Genomic DNA, 20,368 nt, shown 5'->3' on the forward strand with positions numbered 1-20,368 from the left:
ATGTACCTGGATGACATGCCAGACAGAGCATTGTTCAGCAGTTGTGGGGTGCTATCAGTAGGGGGAGAGACATCAGCAACATCACCTTCAAAAGCAGAGTCGGCGTCTGCCTCTGCATACTTTTCCTCCACTGTTTCCTGCAGAAAAGGAATAAACATGTTAGCGCGTTCTTCAATTATTACATAAAAGTACTTTCTACACAACCTATATATACTGTATTTATTTGCCACCTGAAACCCAACACAGCCAAATAGTCAGTATACTCATGATTAGTAAGAGTACCAGACTGAAAAAAAAAAAAAAAAAAAAAGTGTTTTCAGAAGGGATTATGGGTATTTGACACAGTGAAATTATTTCTAAAGGTGCTATTGACATGAAATTCTCACCAGATGTTGGTAACAATCCACCCAACTTACACAGGCAAAGACATCAAACCATACACATGTGATCAAATTGTTGGTAACCATCGTTTAATGACCGAAAAACCCACAATGGTCAGAAATAACTTGAATCTGACAAAAGTAATAATAAATCAAAAATCTATGAAAATAAACTAATGAAACTCAGACATTGCTTTTCAACCATGCTTCCACAGATTTTAAAAAAAAATAAAACTCATGAAGTAGGCCTGGACAGAAATGATGGCACCCTTAACTTAACATTTTGTTGCACAACCTTTTGAGTCAATCACTGCAATCAAACGATTCCTGTAACTGCCAATGAGACTTCTGCACCTCTCGACAGGTATTTTGGCCCACTCCTCAAGAGCAACAGTTGTCTCGTTTGCAGGTTGTCTTTTCCACACGGCATGTTTTTATGGCCCCGCGGCCATATTGGATGATCCGGGGGCCTGAAGTAAGGAGGCCCTTGAGCAACGCGAGCACATCGCGTTGCTCCGGGGGTCTTAGGGAAGCATGCAGGGAGCCACCTCCCTGCATGATTCTTCCCTATGCCCCCGGTACACTGCGTTCATGTTTGATCGCAGTGTGCCAGGGGTTAATGTGCCAGAGGCGGTCCGTGACCGCCCCTGGCACATAGTGCCGGGTGTCAGCTGTGATAATTAGCTGACACCCGGCCGCAATCAGTGGCGCTCCCCCCATGAGCGCCACTGATCGTGGTAACGTACTATCACGACCACAGTCCCACGGGCCAGGGTCACGTGGACGCGATAGTACGTCACGTCAGAAAGGGGTTAAACCTGCAGTTTTGCTGCGGATTTGCCTGACTCAATGAAAGTCAATGGGTTTGCTCTGCCCTCAACAAGACAGATAAGTACACCTGCGCAAGCGCCATGAAGCAAGCAGGAGGGAGGCGGCACAAGATGGGAGGCCTTTCTGATAAAAACTAGCTTTGTACTACGGCCATAGCTTCGCATTAAAGAATCTGCAAGTAACACTGCCAGCTTATGCGCACATGCTTAGGAAACTTGAGACGTGCTCCAGTTTGGCTGGCATTCCAATTCTTATCATGCCGTGTTACTGGTTGGCCATGTGTAAATAGCAACTTTGACACCAATGCCAAGAGTAAATGCTACAAGAATCAACTCATGCTAAAGTAAAGATAACAGAAAGCGAGCGCTGTCAATCAGAAATGGGAGTAGGGCCCCAATATGCCAATAAGAAGGTGTAACGGTGCACCAAACTTTTGGCTACGCCAATGGTGCACCGAAGCCCCCTCTATTACATATTAACTAAAATGTATTTTCTCAGGCATTGTATCAGTAAACAGGTACAGTGCTAGTATGGTTCTTATATGAGCCATGTCCCCTACAACACTGTATAGCCCATTTAAAATACATTTTGGGGGTAACGGATGCCCTTTAAGGAGCTGTGAACTGCAAGCGCTTCCTGCTAAACTGGATCAAACACAAATAACAGCACAGCAGGATAATAAGCCGGAGTGTGAATTTTTACACTTTACAGGGGTTACCAGATTTTGAAAATCCCTTTTTTTTAAATTAGGCTGGTTCCCCAAAAATAAGCCGATCACAGCAACAACTCCAATTTATACCTGAAGCAATCAATTACAAACTGCAGAGCAAACGTTTTAAGAAAAAAAAAAAAAAAGGAAAGCTCAATCTGTTCAATCTTTTCAATCTTAAGCAGAATCCACAGGGTTTCTCTTCTTCTAACATTATTTTACCAGCTGCTAATCCAGATTATGTTGAAATTTATTCTGAAACTTCTGCAAGTCCCAAAACATGAACGCAAACTGTGACTGTGACCTCATTCACCCACAATGCACAAGCGGGGGAAAAAAAATAAATAAAAAATACTGTGGATTACAATGTGTTATCAGCTGCACGGGGCAGAGATTCCATAGAAAGTGTTAATCCTCCTGTGATAAAACGTTTATTAGCAATGGATCTAAAGTCCAGTGTGGGACCAAAGAGTTGACAGTGATACAGAGACCTAAAGTGGATTAGTCACTCCACGTTTCCACTCCTTTGTTTACCTAGGGCACAATGCCATGTGGACAAACAAGACTCCTGTAGGAGCGAGTGCTCACCAATCAGCCCTAGCAGCATTAAATGTAACAAGGAAGTCAAGGCATCTGATGCTTTGGAAAAAAAAAAAAAAAAGATATATTTTCATTGTTAAACAATATATTTTTCTTGTGCTGAAAATACTATCATTCTGTTCTCTGCAATAAAAAAGGCTCAGACGAGCGTGTGAAAAATCATCCGGGTTTCATTTAAAAAACACAATTTTCATCCGACTGTTTTTTTGTTTAAAAATTTCATACATCTGCCTTCAAAAATGTACATCAAATAATACATACCGTATATACTCGTGTATAAGCCGACCCCCCGAGTATAAGCCGACCCCCCTAATTTTGCCACAAAAAACTGGGAAAACTTATTGACTCGCGTCTAATCCTAGGGTGGAAAATGCAGCAGCTACTGGTAAATTTAAAAAATAAAACTAGATACCAATAAAAGTAAAATTAACTGAGACATCAGTAGGTTAAATGTTTTTGAATAGCCATATTGAATCAGGAGCCCCATATAATGCTCCATACAGTTCATGATGGGCCCCGTAAGATGCTCCATACAAAATACACCCCATATAATGCTGAACAAAAGGATAATAATAGCCCCAATAGATGCTCCATACAAAATACACCACATATAATGCTGCACGAAGGTTAATAATGGCCCCATAAGATGCTCCATAGAATAATATGCCCCATATGCTGCTCCATAAAGGTTATGGCCCCATAAGATGTTCCATAGATTATGCCCCATATGATGCTCCATAGATTATGACTTGCGTGTAAGCCAAGAGGGGGACTTTCAGCCTTAAAAAAATGGGCTAAAAATCTTGGCTTATATGTGAGTATATACGGTAGATGGCTGTTAGCTGAACGATCAGACAAAGAATCTTGACCGAATGAGTGTTTTTGTGTATAAGTGCTGTTGTAACCTCTATGAGAAAGCCGCCACCGACACTTCGGCCGGTAGTTGATCTTTGGGAGAACAATGCGAAATAACAGATTAAATGTTCAATAACATCATGTCATTTCATTGAGGGGTTTCTAAGGCCAGCATAAAAGGATAATAATGGCCCCATTAGATGCTCCATACAAAATACACTCCATATAATGCTGCACAAAGGTTAATAATGGCCCCATAAGATGTTCCAGATGCTGCTCCATAAAGGTTATGGCCCCATAAGATGTTCCTTAGATTATGCCCCATATGCTCCTCCATATAGGTTATGGCCCCATAAAATGCTCCATAGATTATGCCCCCATAAGATGCTCCATACATTATGCTCCCATAAGATGCTCCATAGATTATGCCCCACATCATGCAGCTGCTGCAAATAATAAAAAAAATTACATACTCACCTCTTCATCGCTGGGGGACAGGTGCCGGTGTCACCGCTGGCTCAGGGCCCCAGCACCTGCAATATTCATCTGTCTTCGGTCCATCATTGCGCCCGCTCTGTCTTCCGGGTCCCTCTGTCAGTGACTGTTCAGGCAGCAGAGGGCGCGGTGCCCACTATGTCATTGCGCCTTCTGCTGCCTGAATGTGACTGACAGAGTTTGAGGAAGACAGAGTGGCGCACAGCGATGGACCGGGGACAGGTGAATATCGCATATACTTACCCCCTCCTAGCGCGGTCTCTGCAGCCCCTGCGTATCTGGCAGCTCTTCCTTCCTTCAGCGGTCACGTGGTACCGCTCATTAAAGTCATGAATATGCACACTTTAATGAGCCGTACCACGTGACCGCTGAAGGAAGGCATGGGAGAAGCAGGGGGGCTGCAGAGACGTGCCGGGGGGTAAGTATGATCTGACACCCCCGCTCGCCCTCCCTCTCCGACCCCCTGGTGTATATGACTCACATATAAGCCGACAAGGGGACTTTCAGCCCCAAAAAATAGGCTGAAAATCTTGGCTTACATGCGAGTATATATGGTACATATATATTTTTATATATTTTCTAAGTAAATATATTTCTGAAAGTGCTATTGACGTGAAATTTTCACCAGCTGTCGATAACAACCCATCCAATCCACACAGGCGACGAACTCAAACCATAGATGTCAATAAATTAAATTATGTGTAATCATGAGATAGAACACGGAAAAAGTATTGAACACATGAAGCAAGAGAGGTGCAAAAAAAGTCATATCCCCAGCTGAAATTTACCAGTAATTAGAAAGCAACCCTGCCACTTAGTGAAAAATAGTATCAGTGGTTCAACAGCTGGTCTATAAAAAGTTGACAATACCAAGGTGCCACACAAGAAATATCTCATAATGGGCAAAAACAATAAGTAGCCTCAATACCTTTGCAACATTATTGTTTAAAACATACTGATGGCATTGGTTACAGAAGAATTTCAAAACTACTGAAGGTTCCAGTGAGAACTATTGGGGCCATAATGCTGCAGTGGAAAGAACATAATGTCATCATAAACCAGCCATGACCAGGTGCAACACACAAGATTTCAGAGTAAAAAGAATTATCAGAATAGTTGTCCAAGAGCCGAGGACCTGGAATCAGCAGGTACAACTGTTTCAGAGAAAACTATTAGTAATATATTCAAACTCCATTGCTGAGCAAAAGCACATTCATGCGTATTTAAAGTTTGCTTAACATTTAGACAAGCCAAAAATTGAGACCAAAATTGAACTCTTTGAATGCCATAATACACACCATGTTAAAACACCATGTTAACAGTGAAGTTTGGAGTTGAAAATATCATGGTGTGGGGCTGCTTTTCAGCATACGGCACTGGTAAACTTCATGTAATTGAAGGAAGGATGAACGGACAAATTTAATGTGACATTCTTGATAAAAATCTGCTGCCATCAGGATGGTGAAGATGAAATGAGGGTGGACATTTCAGCAAGTCAATGATCCCCAAACACGCAGCCAAGGGAATTCTCAATTGGTTTCAGAGACAGAAAATAAGGCTGTGTTCACACACAGCGTTTTTTTAGCGGTTTTGACCATAAAACCGCTAAAAATAAGCTTCCCATTAATTTCTATGCATTTTGCACTTTTTGTGCATATTGATGCGCTTTTTACCGCGAAAAAACGCAGCATGCTCATTAATTTTGCGGATTTTTCCGCATTTCTGGCTAGTTCAATGCGTTTTGAAAACACGCATCAAAACCCTGACGAAAATGTGCGGAAAACTCGAAGACAAAAAAGGCGCGGTTTCTGGGAAGGGAGTCAGGTTTTTGAGCAGAAATTTTCTGCTACGTGTGCACTTAGCCTAAAGCTGCTAGAATGGCCCAGCCAATCAGCTGGGCTGAACCCAATAGAAAATTTGTAGAAGAAACTACAGAGTTCACAGACCACGGAACCATCAGGATTTGAAGAGGGTTGTGTGGAAGACTGGGCCCAAATCACACCTGAGCAATGCATGCGACTAGTTTCTCTGTACAAAAGGTGTCTTGAAGCTGACACCACCAAGAAAGGCTTTTGTATGAAGTATTAAATAAATTTTAGTAATCATGTTCAATACTTTATCCCATGTGTAATTTGTTATCATTACACATAATTTATGGACATCTATGGTTTGATTTATTTGCCTGTGTGGATTGGATGGGTTCTTACTAGTGATGAGCAAGTATACTCGTTGCTCGGGTTTTCCCGAGCATGCTCGGGTGTCCTCCAAGTATTTTGGCGTGCTCGGAGATTTAGTTTGTGTCGACACAGCTGCATGATTTGTGGCTGCTGGACAGGCTGAATACGTGAGGATTGCCTCTTTGTTAGGGAATCTCCACATGTATTCAGGCTGTCTAGCAGCCGTAAATCATGCAGCTACTTCGACAAAAACTAAATCTCCGAGCACGCCAAAATACTCAGAGGTCACCCGAGCATGCTCGGAAAAACCCGAGCAACGAGTATATTAGCTCATCACTAGTTGTTACCGACATCTGGGAGCCAATAAGTGAATGCACTGGTGATTACGCTGTTAAAATGCACCCATCAGTGATTAGAGCAATTTAAATGTCTTAAACAGCAGCAATCACAGTTATTGCCAATTGCTGCTATTGTGAGCAGATATCGGCTAAGTAATACAGCCGGCATCTGGCCCGTATGGAATGAGGACAGTTCCTGAGCCCTCTCCATATATGCGCATCCTGACCATACGGTACAGTGGTGCCTAAAAAGTCTACATACCCCTATTAAAATGTCAAGTTTTTATCATTAAAAAATCCCAAGAAGAATAATTTCAGAACCTTTTCCGCTTTAACGTCACCCATAATCTGTACAAACGGAAATCTTTTGGGGTGGAAAAAAAAGAACTAACAGTGATTGAAAAAATATGCAGACCCTTAAACTAATACTTTATTGAAGTATCCTTGAGTTTATGATAGCACTCTGTCTTTTTGGGTAGGAGTCTATCATTGCACACCTACAGTAGAATTGGCAATCTTTTTCCACTTTTCTTTGCAGTAGCGCTCCAAATCTGTCAGATTGTGAAGACATCTACTGTGTAGAGCGCCCTCTTCAGGTCAGCTCACAGATTTTGAATTGGATTCAGGTGTGTGCTCTGGCTGGACCATTTCAAAAATTTACCTTCTGCTGGTAAAGGCTTTCTTTTGTTGGTTTGGAGGTATGCTCACGGTCATAAGTGTTGAAAAGTGAAAAATTCCTCTTCAGCATTTTAGCAGAGGCCTGAAGGTTTTGATGCAAAAATGACTGATATTTAGAACTGTTCATAATTCCCTTTACAAAAACCTTAGTTCAGCCTCCACAAGGCTTTACTGTGGGTTAGATACTCTTTTGTTGATGCGCAGTGTTTGCCCCAAAATTATGGACAAAAAGTTAAACTTAGATTCCTATCAGACCATAATATTTTTTTAGGTTTTGGCTTGGATGTTTTTCTTTGTAAGAAAACACTTGCCACCCTACCCCATAGACCTGACATATGAACAATACAAGAAGTTGTTGTCACATGCAGTACACAACCAGTACTTGAAAGAAATTCCTGCAGCTATTTAAATCTTTACAGCTACATTCACTACTATTCTGGTTAGCAGTATGTTGTCAGAAAAAGCACATGATCTCCCGAATAGTAAAAAATATTATAAAAAAAACACTCCAACAATATAGAGCCTGCATATAACACATACTGGAGGACTGTGTTCATGTAGTAAAAAAATCCAAATGCTACTGACACAATATACAGACAATCAAACCAAAAAATGTTAAAAGAGGTTTGCTGAAAAAAATCTAAGGATCTGCAGCATAATAATAGCTGGTACATATATATAGTAGTAAACAGTTCAGAAGGTCACAAATACTAAGAAAGTCAAAGACATTAGGTAATTATGCAGTCAAAAGACAATATATTTAGTGGCATAAAGGATGAGTGACAATAACCTAAAAAAAAGATCAAAAGCTACGGTGGCAAAAATGACAGTGAACTGTATGAATGTGTCCGTTAGTAAATCATATGGAAAACATGACCAGAATGTATTGTGTAAAATGTAAACCCAAAGGGAAATTCCCAAATGAAGAAAAAGCTGCGGGATCATGCTGTCAGATGTCAGCGGGATCCCGCAGCTTGACTGTCACCCGCGGTAACGCTACCGTAGACCATCAGTCAGTGTGCTGTGGGGTCATGCTGTCAGATGTAAGCGTGACCGCACAGGTGTGACTGTGACCCGCAGGCGTGGGTCGATGAGACTACTGCGGCCATCAGGCTATGTCTGCTGTGACTGAACAGTGACAGCAGGTGCTGCTGATGGGAGACGTAGCCTCATCTGCTGGCGCCTGTGTACTCACAGTTAAAAAAAAACAACAACATACTCACTTAACACCTAATCCTCAATGCCCTTGTCTTCTAGAAATAATGTAACATAATAGACCACCATATACTCACCTGTCCTGCTGTAGTCCACGTAATCCCGAGTGTCTCACGGCGATCTCACGTGTAAAGATTTGTAAAGATGTGACTGCTCTACCCAGCGATACACTGACAGGAGGTAATCACTGCCGCAGTGTATCACTGAGCTTCCTTGAGAGACGTCACTGGTGTTCATCAGCTCCAGTGCTCTTGGTTACGGTACCGCTGTGTGAGAGCTTTCCTACACAGCAGTGGTGCCATAAGAGAGGTCACCGAAGCTGATCAGCTGATGAACTCTGGTGAACTCCTGTCAGTGTATCACAGGCTGTCTCTGAGAGCAGTCTTTGAGTCTGTGTCATTATTTCAAATAAAGGACTTTATTCTGGGTGTGTGTTTTTATACAATATCACTATGGAGTTACTAATGGATAGGTGTCTTATAGATGCCTCTCCATTACTAAGCCGTGGGCTTGATGTCACTGGACAATACAAAGGTGACATCAACCCCACAAATATGAACCCCACTTGGTCCCACCGCAGGGCAAGTGGGAGGAGCGAGACTAAACACCAGATCTGGCGCATATTATAGATGCGCTTTTTCTGCGTCGGCTGAGAGCTGATGTTTTTAGTCTGGGAGGGGCCAATAAGCAAGGCCCCTTACTAGACTATTAATATCAGTCCGCAGCTGTCTGCCTAGTCTTTGCTGGTAAGATTTTATAGGGGGACCCTATGTCAATTTTTTCTGGGGTCCTCCTGTAAACTAGCCAGTAAAGACTAAGCAAATAGCTGTGAGCTGTTATTAATAGCCTGAGAACCTTTGTGGCTATTGGATCCTTCCCAAAATATTAACAGCCCTCAGCTGTCGGCTTTCCCTCTGCTAGTTATTAAATTTATGCAGGAGCCCACACAAATTTTTTTTCTTTAAAATTAATAGTTGCTGTCTGGTTACAGCCTAAGTAGGTTTGATCTGTTAATACTCCTACATAGGCTGGTGACAATGTGTGTGTTTGTGTTTACTTATCGGCTTAGTAATGAGGGTATAGGGCTGACACCTTTTCATTACTAAGCCTAGAGCTAGGTGTCAATGACAGTTGCTAACACCACACCCTAATCCCATTATTCTGATGCTACTGCATCAGCATGAAAAAGGTGGTGTTGAACCAAAAAATTACAGTACATTGCAAAAAAAAAAATTTAAATATCCTTATTTAGCTCGAAAAAAACCTTTCATTGCTGTACAAAGACGCACGCAAAAACGTGCATTTTTTCAGAAGCATTTTTCCTGCCAAGAGATGCAGAAAACTTGCACTAATTTCTGCAAGCAAATACTCAACGTGCGCACATAGCCTAACTCCCCTTGAGAAAGCACACGCGAAACGTGGAAAACAAAAAAAAATAATTTGTTTTGCTATTTTGTTTCTCAGTGGATTTGTGCAAATTATAAGTGACATTAAAACTGGAACAAGTTCTGAAATATTTGTAAATGGTCTGAATTTTTTACATAAAACAGAAACCTGGAATTTTTACAAGATTGTTTATACTTTTTTCCCACTCTAAAAGGTAAGGCACAGTGCTGATAGGTGTTAAAGAGTACCTGTCACTAGTTCAAACGAAATCAGTTTTTACTCTTATTTTATTCTCGCTTTTTTCTTGATTATTCCAATTTTCATATTCCTGACCAGTTCACCTCCTCCGCTGTTACATTTGTAATTGTGTCATTTTTCATGAACTCATGTAAACCTTTTTGTTCAGAATAGTCACTAATTTTCCCAGACATAAAAATCTTTTTCCACTAAATAATTTGATCATATTACCCTTTTTTCAAAAAATGGTTTCATGGTTTCACATGTCTTGCATTGGTGACCTGTGTTCATGCCTCTGTGGTGGAAGCAATGATGAACTTGGGATCTTGAAAAACGCAGCAAAACCTGTTTTTTATAAGCATCTTTACAGCCAGGAGAACCTGCAGCAAAAACGCAACTTGTGAACGTAGCCTTAAGGCCCTGTCACACTAAGCGAGATCGCTAGCGATATCGCTTAAACGTCACCGATTTTGTGACGCAGCAGCGATAGTGATATCGCTAGCAATAAGTGTGACACTTACCTCCGACCGGCTCCCCGCTGGCTATCGCTGATCGCACGAGAACGTCCTGGACCGCTTCTCGTCGTCAGCTTCCTGCAGGGCTTCCTGTGGCGCAGACGAGCGACGTGTGGACGCGGGCGGGAGGATATCAGGATCGCCTCGTCTGACAGGTAAGTAGCGACCCCCGACCCCTGCGATGTCGCTGGTGAGATCTGCCTGGTTGGCAGCTCACTAGCGACCATTTAGCGATGCACCAGCGATCCTGACAGCGTCATATCATTGTCGGGATCGCTGGTGCATCGCTAAATGTGACGGTACCCTTAGGGTGGTAACATGTAGGGGGTTTTTTTTTACCGGTATGTTATGACTTGTCTTGAAATTCGACCAAGACTAGATTATGATACAAAGAAAATCATGTGTATCACCACACTAATCTTGCGTGATAGACCAGAAATAAGTACTGCTCTTTATGTTCTTACTTATGTTATCAATGGTTCATCAATCTGCAATAGTACTATACTAAAAGTGCAAAGAAAAATGATAACCAAGAATAGACATAGAAATATAGGATAAAATATGTACAGATGTTACCAAGAGCCTAGTAATAATACAGATATATAAGCAATCACGTGACTGTTGTAGATGCCCAGATGCACTCTGATGATGGGGCAGGTTGGGTGTGTGATCTCCTCTACAAATGCTCCTCACTGTGGTTGTACCGGTAGGAAAAAAGTGGACACCGGGGATCCCCATTCTAGAGCCAGCATTGCCAGAGGTGGCGGAGGCGCAGATTGATTTCTCTGCTCAATGACATTATTTGGAAATTATTGCATGTGGCCAACCCCAGGTAATGACTGTGCCTGTGTGACATTTCAGCCATAGGAGGAAGGTCGGTGAAAAAGCAGTCATGAATTTCTTTAAAAAAAAAAAAAATTATTTTTATGAGCTTCAAAGCGCCCATGCAGCCTCGTCTTTAGTGAAGAGTCCAAAATCCTACTGTCAGGTCGGCCTTAGTGTTATGGCTGATCTGTGCACATTGCACTGCTGATGCAATAACCAGTCACACAAATTAGAGATCCAGTATGGCAGGATATGAAAGAGCTGGCAGAGGAGGTGTTCCCGGGGTTGGAGCGTGGTTTGCTCTGTGGTGTAATAACTGCATTTTCAGTGCTTGTATTTTGCTACATCAGGTATCACATAAATGGAACCTGTCCGCTCATTCATTCTGCTCGAACCACGGGGATCAAGAATTAGACACTAGCTGTGACATTGGTCGGTCGCATCAGGAAACACTGCGGCATTTCAGAGAAAACGTACTTTGAAAATCTGGCAGGGGAGTGTGTCTCGGAAAGCCAGTCCCCACCCTGATGACTGACAGGTCCATCCTTATGTGTGCGCATGGGAGAGACCGGTCAGTCTAAAGGAGCAGAAAACACAAGGGACCGACATCAGACTAGTCTTCCGAAGAGCAGAGTCTCTTTTTAGTGTGTTTGACATGAATGAGCCAGCGTCTGATCCATGCTGATGGCGCTTCGGGCAGCAGACGTCAGCTAAATGTTCCCTTTATGAAGGCGTATAAAATGCAATGCTTTACTGCACTGCTTCCCCTAGAATAATACACTATTGTCAATATCATATCACGCTAGTTACAAATAAGATAGAATGGTAGAACAAAAGATAAACCGGTGGATAGAAGATAGAGACGGTCCTGCCAAACCAAAGCCCAACCCTGCCATTATGATTCTCCAGGGCAGTACGAGTATGCAGACACCAAACATGTATAGGTTTTTTATTTAAGAAGTGGAAATTTTTTATTTTTTTTTAAATTCGAAAATGTGTATGAAATTTGTTTTTGCTTTTGTCGGCATTTTCCGAGACTATAGCATTTTTCATTTTTTGATATCTGGGACTGGGTGATGGCTTATTTTTTTTGCACCATAAGCTGACGTTTTGAATGACAAAATTAGCATTGTTATCTATAACAGAAATCATGATCTGCTATGAATGCCGGCACCAGACCGGCCTTCACAGGAGGATCGTGATGACACGCACGGCGTCATCAGTAGATTCCCGGCTGTCATGACAATCCACTGTGCCATCACGCCAGTAGGAGTGTGGAATGATGCGCACCTGCAGCTGTTAAAGGTACGTACGTCTGATTAGATCAGCCGTCATGTGTCGGAATATATGCGGGCTCAGTGCGTGAGCCCGTATCAAAATCAGGGACACGACATATGACATAAATATGTCATGAAGTGATTCTACAGTAACCGTCATTCTAATTTTTATTTCATAAACCAATAGTATCAATCAAAATAAGAAACTTTGCAATGTATGACAGAGAAATCTATTTATTTCACTCTCAATTCACAGTTAAAAGACAGATTTCCCCACTACAGAGATATGAGATGACACTTGCAGCTTTTGAAATTTTGTGGAGAGGGGAAGGGAGAGGGTGAAAGAAGAACTAAAGGCAGACAAACATTCTGCTGCAAGTTCTCCTGAAACCACACTTACAGTTTATCCATACAATGTTATGAGCACCAACTGTCATCTGCTATGTCAATAATGGGAAGACAGATTTGACCGATGAATTAGGAATTTTGTTTATGAATGATCAGTCCAGGAGGAGAAAGAAGCAAATTTCTCTTACAAGATATATTACACAGCTTATTTTCCCAAGTACTATTGATTTATGATTTTTTTTTTTACTTGACAGTGACTCTTTAATATCAGTTCTGTAATTCATTAATTATAGGAGCAGTACTGTGAAAATGACGGCACATGACGTAACTGAATATAATGGGGTCGATCATGTTTCCGCTATGATGTCTATGCTTTTTCCAGACAAAACAGTGCAGCATTTTGTACTAGTATGTCCAGAGCTTTTAACAGAATTTGTGACAAAGACTCTACTTACACCCACAACTATCAGTGAAAATAAGAGGCCATACATGATTAACTGATGAGACATAAAGAGCAAAAATAGATGTGGCAATCAGGAATGGGTGTAAGTAGGCCTACTCATTCCATATGAATAGCAGATCTGTGCTCCCCGGCACTGTTCACACTATATAGAGGTCCGCAGCACTTGACAAAGTCGTTTCTGATACTTTGTCCCGTATGAGGCAAATCAGTTTCCACAAAGTCTGCCTTTAGAAGCCTGGGTGCAGTGCATTGGAGGGGTGTGAAACGCTCGCCACAATATTACTGAAGGTTAGATTTTTTTCTTTTTTAAACTGAAAGGTAACCGCACAAATGCAAAAAAAAAAAGTCAGCTATTCCTCAAAGTAGACAAACACATAGCACTCATTCCCCACAGGCCTTCACCCGTGTCCACCTCTTGGCATCCTCGTTTAGTGGCAGTGGAGAAGAAGTACACGAGCGAGCAGACTTCATGCCAGAAATGTTATCATGGATCGGACAGGTTCCACGTTCGCCCCATAGTTACTGGCACAATGGAGCGTAAAATGATGACAAACTGGTTCATTGATAGATGCCAGTACTTTTTAGTATCTCTTCAAATAAGCTGCACCCTCCTCACCTCGCAACGACAACCATTTAGGCTGGTGCCCCATGGTATTGTGGTACGTCCCACAAAGTAAAGCTGGCAGCTCTGTACCTTCCCGAAGGAAACCATCGATTCTGCAATTTCATTCAAGGTCTGTCCGGTCTCTGTGACTGCAGAATTGTGAATCCTCACATCACGCGCACTCCATGCTGTGAGGATAGCGCCGTGTCCGTATGTCATGTGCATACTTCCTGCCACACTGTGTTGAGTGAGGCCGCACACATCTGATCGGCACGAAACCGCATGTATGCAAATCACATCCCTGCAGCCACACACCTGGAGCACAATCTAAGGCTACTTTCACACATCAGTTTTTTGCCGTCAGGCATGATCCGGCTTTTTTTAGAAAAAACGGATCCGGCATAAATTTTGGAGAACTGTAGAAACGGATCCGTTTTTTTGCTGGATCCGTCTCTGTTCCTGGCGGCTGGCCAATTGGATCTGAGCATGCGCAGACTTAAAAAAAACAGATCCGGTTGCTGGATCCGTCTTTTTCTGGATCCGGCGCATTCCGGCGCCCATAGACTTTAATTGTAGCAAAAAGCTGGAAGCGCCGGATCCGGCGCTTCCGGCTTTTTCGCCGGAGACAAAAAACGTTACAGTAGACGTTTTTTCAAGACGCCGGAATGAGACAAGTTGACGGATCCGGCAAAAAACGGATGAAACGCAATGCCATCCGGCAAGATCCGGCGCTAATGCAAGTCAATGGGGAAAAACCGGATCCGGCATTGCATTTTGCCGGATCCGTTTTTTCCAAAAAAAGCCGGATCGCGCCTGAAGGCAAAAAACTGATGTGTGAAAGAGGCCTAAGGGTTCACAAGTAAGCAGTCACACACAGCGACTGCAGACTTGTAGTTTAAGACCGCACAATCCTTTAACTGATGGCTGCTCCCGTGTTGGCATGGAGGTTTTAGGTTGCTCTACACTTTTAGATGAACATCAGCAAAATCCGCCAATGTCAGCAGAAGCGGATGAACATTTAAGGCGTATGACAGTGCCCTGACATTCTCCAGACTGCAAATGCCAAAACAAAGGAGGATCGGGCATGCGGATTTTAAACATGCCTGATTTTTTTGTTCCTTCCAGAGAGAAGCCCTTTCCAGATGTTTCTTGCAGTGGCTTACTCCTCCCTGCCCATAGGGAGTACTTGCATATACGTGTATGGGGAAGAGGGTAGCGGATGGAAGGCATAGCTGTCTAAGGTATAATGCCACCTTTACAAAAAAAGAAATCTGTCCCCAGTTTTTTTGCTACCACATCTGAGAGCAGCGTGATGTAGTAGTGTTAGAGACCCTGATTCCAGTGATGTGTCACTTACTGGGCTGCTTTCTGTACTTTTGATAAAATCCTAGTTTTATCTGCTGCAGATCTAGCAGTTCTCTAAATGCTGAACTCTGTATAACCCCGCCCACACTACTGATTGCCCACATTCTCTGTACACCTGTGCATAGGCAGAAAGCTTCCAATCAGTGGAGGGAGTGGGGTTATACAGAGCTCATGAATATGGAGGACTACATGGCAGCAGGTTTACCAGTCCTGTAGTGATAAAATCACTGTTTTATCAGCCGGAAATTATCAAAACTAAAGCAAGCAGCCCAGTGACACATGTCTGGAATCAGAATCTCTGCCTTAACATCCTGCTGCTCTCAGACAAGGTGGTAAAAAGCTGGTGACAGATTCCCATTAGAAGCAGAGATCTGTCTACAGTAGGTAGAGCTATGTCTTTTGGAAAGGTCCACTCCATAAATCACAATCAGCACAACGAAAAATAACACTGAGAACAAACAATATTGTGCACAAAATGAGCAATAACATCTGCTTTCATAATGTCAACTCTACTTTGAGTTCCTTTCAAAAAGTGATCGTGCCGTCTAATTATAGAAATTTGAGTTCTGTAGATGATCTACAAAAAGGATCATCTGTACCTATAGTAATGGAGAGCTGACGTTACACACGGCTCCATGTATCCACCATTTGTAACGTATGCATAAGAGCGGACTGGCACAGTAATTACCCAGCAATAGCCTACTTTTTCTCTACTACATATAGAAGTAGATTAACCAGTTCAAGACCATGTTATTTTTCCTCTTCATGACCACACTTTCATTTTTTTCCCATGCATAAGGTTTTAAAGGGAACTTGTCATCATGCTTTTGCTACCTCATCAGAGTGCAGCATAATGTAGGAAAAGTGAAGTTGAATCCAATGATGTATCACTTAGTGTATTGGTTGCAGCAGTTGTGACACAACAGAATTATTAGATGTAGCCGGGCTCAGAAAGCTAACCCTGCCACCTTCACTGCTTTCTTTACACATTGTATATTGACAGTAAGCTGATAATCCGTGGTATGGGTGGAGTCTGACCAAGGTTTACTGTAGTATGGACAGCGATTATCTCCTGCTGATAAAACACTCATTGTATTGAAAACAGCACACAACCTAATTAGTGACACATCCCTTAAATCAGTGTATTAGCTCTTACCTTATGATGCCCTCAGAATACCTAGCAAAAACCTGCTGAAAGATTCCCTTTACAGTTACCAAAAAAACTTCCCATTTAATATTCAAGTACTGTATCATTTGGACTATAAGGCGCACCGGACCACGAGACGCACCTAGGTTTTATAGGAGGTATTTAGATTTTTAAAAAAAAAAAAAAAAAAAGAAGCAAAAAATGTGGTCAATTGTGTACTAATTTCCCCTATCCTGGTACACATGTGGTCAAAATTGTTGGTACCCCTTGTTTAATGATAGAAAAACCCACAATGGTCACAGAAATAACTTGAATCTGACAAAAGTAAGAATACATCAAAAATCTATGAAAATGAACAAATGAAAGTCAGACATTGCTTTTCAACCATGCTTCCACAGAATTTTTTTAAAAAAATAAAACTCATGAATTAGGTCTGGACAGAAATGATGGTACCCTTAACATAATATTTTGCTGCACAAACTTTTGAGGCAATCACTGCAACTACAACGTTTCGGAACTTTTTCCCACGCTGTCAGATCACCTCAGGTCAGCCGGAGACTCCGCGCAGCCTCCACTACTGGACCACCCCTTATTAATTTACCCAGTATGTTGCACAATATAATGTATACTTACCTCCTGCAGCAGCACCGCTCCTCTGCTTGACTTCCTGTGTTCCCCACCGGTCTCATGACATAGACAGAGGCAAGGAACATTGCAGCCTTCACTACTATGTGAATACAAACGCATGGGCCATGCACATAGTGAATAAGTCGGTAGGACAGTGTTCACACCACCAAGAGACTAAAACACAGAGAAAAACAGTAAAAACAAACGTGAAAAAATACTCTGCTGTAAAAAAATATCTCACAATAAACAGCAAGTGCTAGTAAAAAGATGATAATAAAACAGCAGAGTATTTGTTCACGTTTGTTGTACTGTGTTTTAGTCTCTTGGTGGTGTGAACACTGTCCTACTGACTTATTTACTACGTGCATGGCCCATGAGTTTGTATTCAATTGGTCTCTTGCTTTTGCAAGTTTTTGGGAGGTTCCCACCCCTCTCTTGTGGGCCATGCACATATAGAGCAGTCTCACACAGTGTGTCCACTTCAGACATTACTTTTCTGAATCCTGCTCATATAGATACTGTTCACATGGTCAGGTTTTAAATACATTGGTTAGGACTGCTTTGATGGGTATACCTTGGCGTTTGGTATCAAACAATAGGGCAAATCTGATATTCACACACGACCGCATGGGCTACAATCAGAGCAACATCGTCATATCATGTTTTTCAGTCTGTGTTCACATTTAGACAGCAAAACACAAAAAGAACACTTTTAGAGATAAACCACCAACTTAGGACCTAGATCATAGCCCAGGCTGCAGCCCCAAAACATACAGTAATAGGAGGCAGGGTATCAACGTGCCTGGCGTCATTACAGAATATAGCAAGTTTACATTCCATGGCCTACAGCGTTCCCTACAACAGATTGGCAGTCTTCTTAAAGGGGCTATCTAGGCTTGAGACAAAAGTCTGTAGTCACTCTGAGTGACTGCCAAATCGTACCTGTCACAGTTCACCAGTGTTCCTGGTGCGAACGGACGGTCATGTTACGGGTGTGTCAAAGGCTGCAGACCGTCGCTCTGCATCTGACAGGAGAAGTTTCAGCAGTTTACTTTGCAGACTTCTTACTGGGCCTTCTGACTCTAGGACCCAGCGGCAACCTTCCCCTGGCTCTAGTTGACACACCTGGACCAGGGTGTTTATAACTTCCAGCTTGTTGCTGGAAAGGTGTGGGTGATATTTCTAATTCCAGTTCACTGTTGTGGCTTGGAGCTATTGCAGTCTCTATCTTCCTCCTTGGTGTTGCTGGAGGACGTCTGTGTTTATCTCTGAGCCTACTCAAGCTAAATGTTCAACCTTGTTTGTGTATTCCATCTGTCTTTTGCAGTAGTGGGAATTGACTAACGCTCATCCTGTCCTTAACTGTGCAGGGCTTATAGCCAGGGTCAAGCAGCAATTAGATATCCTGCTCGGTGATAGGCGCAAAACCTATATAGGGACGATAGGGTAGACAGGGTGACGTTAGATCCTTAGATCAGGAACAGAACAGACATTTATCAATCAAATTTATTATCACCAAGTACATATTACATATATACAAGGAATTCTTTGTGGCAAAGAGGCAACATAATATATATCAACAGATACAACAAGTAACATCTAACAAGACACATACAGTATATAGTCTACACATGACGATTTAATTGTTGAACAGAGAGTGGATAGAAGCTGTTCATATGGCGGTTGGTACTGCATTTGGGGACTCTGAAGCGACGTCCTGAAGGGAGTAGTTGAAATGAGGAGTGTCCCGGGTGAGAGGGATCGGATGAAATTTTCAATGCGTGGGATCGAATACTCTTATCATAAAGATCCTGGATTTTAGGCAGGGGGGAACCTATAATTCTCTTTGCTGTTCTGAAAGTCCTTTGTAAGCAGAGTTTGTCATGCGCAGTGGCTCCCCCATACCAGACTATCAGAGAGGAACAAATCACAGATCTGATGACCGCATTAAAGAATAAGATCAGCAGATTCTTAGACAAACCATATCTTTTCAGCTGACGCAGGAAGAACATCCTCTGTTGTGCTTTTCTTATAACAGCATCCACGTTTTTCCCCCATTTAAGATCATGAGAGATGATAACACCAAGGAATTTGGTCTCTGTGACCCTAAGAACCACTTCGTCATGGATGTAGATTGGAAGTATCTCATGTTGATCTTTCCTAAAATCCACAACCATCTCAGCAGTTTTTTTAGTGTTGAGTACAAGATTATTGGCTTTACACCAGTCACATATTCTTTCCACCTCACTACGATACAAGTCTTCAGCATTTCCCCTGATGAGACCAATCAGTGTCATATCATCGGCAAATTTCAAGATTTTTACTGAGTCTGCTGAAGAGATGCAATCATTCGTATAGAGAGAAAACAGTAACGGGGACAAAAAACACACCCCTGAGGTGCCCCAATGTTTGTGACCAAGGTGTCCGAAGTGAATGGTCCAACTTTTACACTCTGTATCCTGGCTGTCAGGAAGTTATAAATCCACAAGCATAAGTTGAGAGGGACTCCAAGAGCTACCATTTTCTTATGAAGTAAATTCGGATCAATGGTATTGAACGCTGAGCTAAAGTCCATGAAAAGAATCCGGACATATGAGTGCAGTTCATCTGTATGATCCAAAATGTACTTCAGTGCCAGATTGACAGTGTCGTTTGCCGAACGATTCTCCTTATAGGCAAACTGAAGCGGGTCCCATAGCTTCTGCGTGAATTTTATCAGGTGGGACATCATAATTCTTTCGAAGACTTTCATAGCTACAGATGTGAGTGCTACTGGTCTATAGTCGTTCAACTCAGAGGATCCCACTTTCTTGGGGACAGGGATAATTGTGGAATTTTTCCAACACTGAGGTACAACGCACTCTTTCAGTGACACATTGTATATATTTGTCAGTATAGGGGCAAGCTGGGTACCACATACTTTCAGACACATTGGAGATACACCATCAGGGCCAGGTGCCTTTTTGACCTTAAGTCCCTTCAGGATGCGTATCACCTCTGCCTCGGAGATCACTACTTGGGTGTTGCACAATGAATGATCTTTATATGAACAGACTGAGGAGCTTAGAGATGAATAGCCACTGTGTGTAGAGCTTGCCTCAAATCTGCAGTAGAATTCATTTAACTCTGCTGCCAGACTTCTGCTGGGGTTCACTATAGTGGGGTGGCTTTTACAATTGGTGACCTCCCTTAATCCTCTCCATGCAGATCTAGTATCTATTGATGAGAACCTTTCCTCCAGAATCTTTGCATACTCGTGTTTGGCTAACTTGATCTCTTTAGATAGCGAGTTCCTA

General features: G+C 42.3%; 1 protein-coding gene across 1 annotated transcript in view; it reads right to left on the reverse strand.

Annotated features, from left to right (window-relative positions):
• The window catches only part of CDS1 (CDP-diacylglycerol synthase 1), a 111,983-nt gene that overhangs the window by 79,112 nt on the left and 12,503 nt on the right, over positions 1-20,368 (reverse strand). The window contains exon 2 of the mRNA XM_073541735.1: positions 7-137. Within this exon, the coding sequence (XP_073397836.1) occupies positions 7-137 (131 nt within the window). The remainder of the gene's footprint in view (positions 1-6; positions 138-20,368) is intronic.

The sequence above is a fragment of the Dendrobates tinctorius genome, unplaced genomic scaffold (genome assembly GCF_039654945.1).
Source record: "Dendrobates tinctorius isolate UK_male_01 unplaced genomic scaffold, ASM3965494v1 ptg000011l, whole genome shotgun sequence".
In the NCBI taxonomy this organism is placed as follows: Eukaryota; Metazoa; Chordata; class Amphibia; order Anura; family Dendrobatidae; genus Dendrobates; species Dendrobates tinctorius.